Source organism: Miscanthus floridulus, chromosome 6, assembly GCF_019320115.1.
Source record: "Miscanthus floridulus cultivar M001 chromosome 6, ASM1932011v1, whole genome shotgun sequence".
In the NCBI taxonomy this organism is placed as follows: domain Eukaryota; kingdom Viridiplantae; phylum Streptophyta; class Magnoliopsida; order Poales; family Poaceae; genus Miscanthus; species Miscanthus floridulus.
The window spans coordinates 120,494,222-120,499,497 of record NC_089585.1 but is presented as its reverse complement, the minus strand read 5'-3'; the positions used below and the strand labels follow the sequence as shown (position 1 = coordinate 120,499,497).

General features: G+C 46.3%; 1 protein-coding gene across 1 annotated transcript; it reads left to right on the top strand.

Annotated features, from left to right (window-relative positions):
* Window positions 1–238: 238 nt before the first annotated feature.
* LOC136461132 (vesicle-associated protein 2-1-like) lies at window positions 239–796 on the top strand. Its single transcript, XM_066460565.1, has one exon. It carries the CDS (start codon window positions 239–241, stop codon window positions 794–796), a length of 558 nt encoding a protein of 185 aa, XP_066316662.1.
* The last annotated feature ends 4,480 nt before the right edge of the window (window positions 797–5,276 follow it).

Sequence of the window (5,276 nt, the reverse complement as noted above, 5' to 3'; positions counted from 1 at the left end):
ACCGGGGCGGTGCATGGCATGGGCGTATGATGTGGTCCGCTCAATGCTCACGCCACCACAGTGGCACAGAAGATCAACATTCCTTCGTAGCTTGCCCATCCAACACCGTGACAAGAAAAGCGTCGCCCTAGGTAGCTAGCCACCATTCCATGCTGCTGCATTCCTTCCACTGCTGCCCCGGTCACTCCTTCCACACTATACACTCTCGTGCAGCTATAGCGAGTTCCCCTTCCAAGAAATGGCCGCGGCGGAAGCAGCCTCCTCCGCGCCAGCTCCCGAGCGTCTCCTGGAGGTGGAGGAGGACGAGGTGGTGATCGACTTCAAGCCCAACGCCAAGTGCCGCGCCGACCTCCGCCTCCGCTCGCTGCACCCGTCCCTCCCCGTCGCCTTCAAGGTCCAGACCTCCTCCCCGCTCAAGTTCCTCGTCAGCCCGCCGCGCGGCGCCGTGCCGCCGCTCTCCACGGCGTCCCTCCGCGTCGTGCTCCGCCCACAGCCGCACGCGCCGCCGTCCTTCCCGCGCTCCCCTGCCGACCGCTTCCTCGTCCTCTCCTCGCTCTCCGCGGCGCGCCTCGACTCCGCCGTGGGCGGCAGCAAAGGCGGCGGCGGCGGCGGAGGCGGAGTCAGCGCCGTCCGCCTCCGCGTGTTCTTCGGCGGGCCGTACCTGCTGCGCCTCGCCGCGGACGCCGGCGACGCCGCGGCCGTGCGCCTTGTTAGTTCTAAGGTTCTTAGATATGTTCATCGGATCGGGATTCTTAGCACAGTAATAGATCAATCGGATTTCACAGAGAGAGATTGAGGGATAGGTGATAAGTAGCAAACCGTCAAACGCCGTAGTTGTTGAAGCTCCGGCCGGGCTTTCGTTGGCGGACGCCATCTGCGCGCTGGCAGCGACGGTCGGTGGAGAGGGAGTCGGCGCTGTGGCGTCCTCGACGGCGGCGTGAGCGTCGGGTGGCGTTGCCGGCGTCGGTGGTACTTCCCGTCGCTGGCAGCGCCCCTACTTTCGATCGGGTCTAGGGTTTAGGATGTCGGTGGGGTGACTGGCGGCGCGGTAAAAACCTCGTGTCGCGAGCCCCGGCCCCCACCTTCCTTTATAGCGCTGTGCGACGGGGGCCCACCAACCATGTAGGGTTGGGCGCCCCCGATCAGGGCGCGAGGACAAGGCCCAGTTAGGCCGTTGGGCCTAACTGGTGGGAGATCAATACTAACATTCTCCCCCTTGATCTATCATCTATTCTTCGTTCTTTAATTTCATACTCAAAACTTCCAATTCATATTTTTCTTGCTTTCATCCTATTTCATCACAGATTAGTGCATAGAACTGTCCCATCGTCACAGCAATTAGTGCCGTTAGACTAACAGTCACAATACAATTCTCCGTTTTGAAATGTAAACTTTCTTTGGGCCCTTCGTATGTTCGGGAATCATAGGCTTTCCCTTAAACCCATGCCGGCTACGTGTTCTTTGAACACGTTGGGTGGTAAGCCCTTTGTGAGCGGATCCGCGAGCATTTTCTCTGTACTTATATGCTCAAGATTTATTATATGATCCCGAACTTTATCTTTCACAACATAGTACTTTATGTCAATGTGTTTGGCAGCACCACTTGACCTATTGTTGTGAGCGTACTGTACCGCTGGATTGTTATCACAATACAATCGCAGTGGTTCATTTATATCATCAATCACTTTCAATCCGGGTATGAATTTCTTCAGCCAGTTCACTTGCCCCGTTGCCTCATAGCATGCTACAAACTCGGCATACATTGTCGAGGATGTAGTTACGGTTTGTTTGGAGCTTTTCCACGATATAGCCCCTCCTGCGAGAGTAAATACATATCCTGACGTGGATTTTCTTTCGTCTCCCGCATAATCAGAATCTGAATACCCCTCTATCTGCAGGGAATCAGATCTTCTATACGTAAGTATGAGGCCTTTCGTACCCTGCAAATAACGCAGGACTTTCTTCACTAATTTCCAATGTTCAATTCCTGGATTCTTTTGATATCTGCCAAGTAGCCCGGTAACAAAAGCTAGGTCAGGGCGTGTACACACTTGAGCATATTGTAAACTTCCAACAGCTGAAGCATACGGTACCGCTTTCATTCGGTCAATTTCATATTGGTTCTTGGGACACTGATGTTCCCCAAATCTATCGCCCTTGACTATAGGAGCAGGTGAAGGACTGCACGCATGCATACTAAATTTCTTCAGGACCTTTTCTATGTATGCCTTTTGCGATAATCCTAGAACCCCTTTTCTCCTGTCTCGGTGAATCTCTATTCCTAAAACGAACGAGGCCTCACCGAGATCTTTCATATCAAAATTCGAGGACAAGAATTTCTTCGTTTCCATTAGTAGATTGATATCACTGCTAGCAAGCAAGATATCATCCACATATAAAATTAGGAATATGTACTTTCCATTCCTGAACTTTGCATAAACGCAATTGTCCTCAACATTTTCTTCAAACCCAAAAACTTTTATCGTTCTATCAAACTTCAAATACCACTGTCTTGAAGCTTGCTTCAATCCGTAAATTGATTTCTTTAGGCGGCATCCCATATTTTCCTTTCCTTTTACGACAAAACCTTTCGGTTGTGCCATATAAACATTTTCTTCCAAATCCCCATTTAGGAAAGCCGTCTTTACATCCATTTGATGTAACTCCAAGTCATAGTGGGCTACAAGTGCCATTATAATTCTGAAGGAATCTTTACATGAGACTGGAGAAAACGTCTCATTGTAATCAATCCCTTCTCTTTGCGTGAAGCCTTTCGCAACGAGTCGCGCTTTAAATCTTTCTATATTCCCTTGGGAGTCATATTTTGTTTTGTAGACCCATTTACAGCCTACTGTTTTGGCTCCTTTAGGAATATTTTCTAAGTCCCAAACTTTATTGGTACTCATTGATTTCAATTCATCTTCCATGGCCTTAAGCCACTTTGATGAGTGGTCGCTTCTCATGGCTTCTTCAAATGAGGTTGGATCGTCCCCCATCTGACATTCTTCAGTTTCATAAACTTCATAGTCATCAGTAATAGCTGATCTTCTTATTCTTTGAGACCTTCTAGGTGCCTCCGGCACTTGTTCCACATTGGGCTGTTGTAGTTCTTCCTCATGTGCAACATTTGGTTCTATAGTTTCCTCAAGGATAGGCTCCTCAAGAACAGGTTCCTCATGTTCATTCATTGTCGCCACGGGAGAACTTGCAACAGGTGTTGGCACTACAGTGTCCTGCACTGTCGGTGCAACAGTAGCAGGTAGCGTGAAGAATGGTTCTTCAACCATCGGAGTGGGTACATGTACCCGCTTCTCCTGTAGGCTGATTTCTCGTGCTACCATGCTCCCCCTGATCATGTTATCCTCCAAGAACACAGCGTGTCTTGTTTCTACAATCTTCGTATGTCTGTCAGGACAATAGAAGCGATATCCTTTCGATCTTTCTGGATAGCCAATAAAATGGCAGCTGACTGTCTTGGAGTCTAACTTTCCTATGTTCGGGTTAAACACTTTTGCCTCAGCTGGACAGCCCCACACACGCAAATGGTTAAGTGAGGGTTCCCTTCCTGTCCATAATTCATACGGTGTTTTAGGCACCGATTTACTTGGTACTCGATTAAGTATGTGAATGGCGGTTTTCAGTGCCTCCATCCATAAACTAATCGATAATGTGGAGTAACTCATCATGCTTCTTACCATATCCATTAAGGTACGGTTACGTCTTTCAGCCACTCCATTCTGCTGAGGCTCCCCCGGTGTGGAGTACTGAGCAACTATGCCATTTTCCTGTAGGAACCTTGCAAATGGTCCAGGAATTTGGCCATATGGGGTATGTCGCCCATAGTACTCTCCACCTCGGTCTGATCGTACTATCTTTATTTTCTTATTGTGCTGATTTTCAACTTCAGCTTTGAATATTTTGAATTTATCCAATGCTTCCGATCTTTCTTTAATTGGATAAATATTGCCATAACGAGAGTAGTCGTCTGTGAATGTTATAAACGAGTCATAACCATCCACACTTTTCACAGGAAAAGGACCACATATATCTGTGTGGATTATTTCTAAAATTTCTGTGCTTCGTTTGGCATCTTTCTTAATTTTCTTGACATACTTTCCTTTGATGCAATCAATACATTGCTCTAAATCTGAAAATTCTAAGTGCGGGAGAATTGATTCCTTAACCAATCGTTCCATTCTCCCCCTCGAAATATGGCCCAAGCGACAATGCCATAATTTCGAAGAGATAGTATCAATTCTCTTCCGCTTCTTAGTTACATCCGTAGATGGGGAATCATTCACATTCTCATCACATACATTGTTCGCATTCTCAGCAAGAGATAATAAATAAAGCTTGTCTTGTCGGAAGGCAAGACCAACACATTTATTATTAACCAGTATCTTACACTTGCCATCACCAAAATGGCAATCAATTCCATCATCATCAAGTTTCGAAACACTTATCAAATTTCTACGCAAGGAGGGAACATAAAGTACTTCTTTAAGTCTAAGTACAAAACCATTATTCAATTCTAAAGAAAAATCTCCAATGGCTTCAACATTGGCTTGCAGTCCATTTGCAACTTTAATCGTTCTTTCTCCTCTTTGCAAGGTTCTCGTCCCACTTAACCCCTGTAAAGAATTTGCAACATGAGTAGTTGCTCCTGAATCAACCCACCAAGTGGATTTATCATAACATAAATACAGAGATTCATCTACAAATGTAATAAATTCATCACCTTTCTTTAGCAGAGATTTCAGGAAGTCTGGACAATCCCTCTTGTAGTGTCCCTTCTTGAAGCAGTGCTTGCACTGATCTTTTTCAGCTCCATCATACTGCTGATTCTCAGAATCCTGGGGTTTCTTTCCCTGTGAACTGGAGGAAGAGGACTTATCCCACTTAGGTTTTCCTTGTGGTTTAGAATTCTTGCCATTAAAGTTCTTTCTTTTGTTGTCCTTCACAAAATGAGCAGATTCACCTTGTGAGGACTTTATCCTCTCCTCTTCTTGAGCACACATTGAGATAAGTCTTTCTATGCCCCATCTTTCAGGCTGCATATTATAGTTCACAATGAAGATGTCATATTCTTTCGGCAAAGAAGCAAAAATCAAATGAATTAGGAAATCCTCCTCCTTCAAATTCATCTCTTTTAGCTTAGATGCCGTAGTGTTCATCTTCAAAATGTGCTCTCTTATGCTACCACCAGTGAATTTCTCATTCACAAGCTTCTTAATCAGTGAACTTGCTGTGGCCTTGGTAGACCCAGTAAACTGACT

Coding starts and splice junctions, on each gene's coding strand:
- LOC136461132 (XM_066460565.1), top strand. CDS start 239: ATGGCCGCGGCGGAAGCAGCCTCCTCCGCGCCAGCTCCCGAGCGTCTC.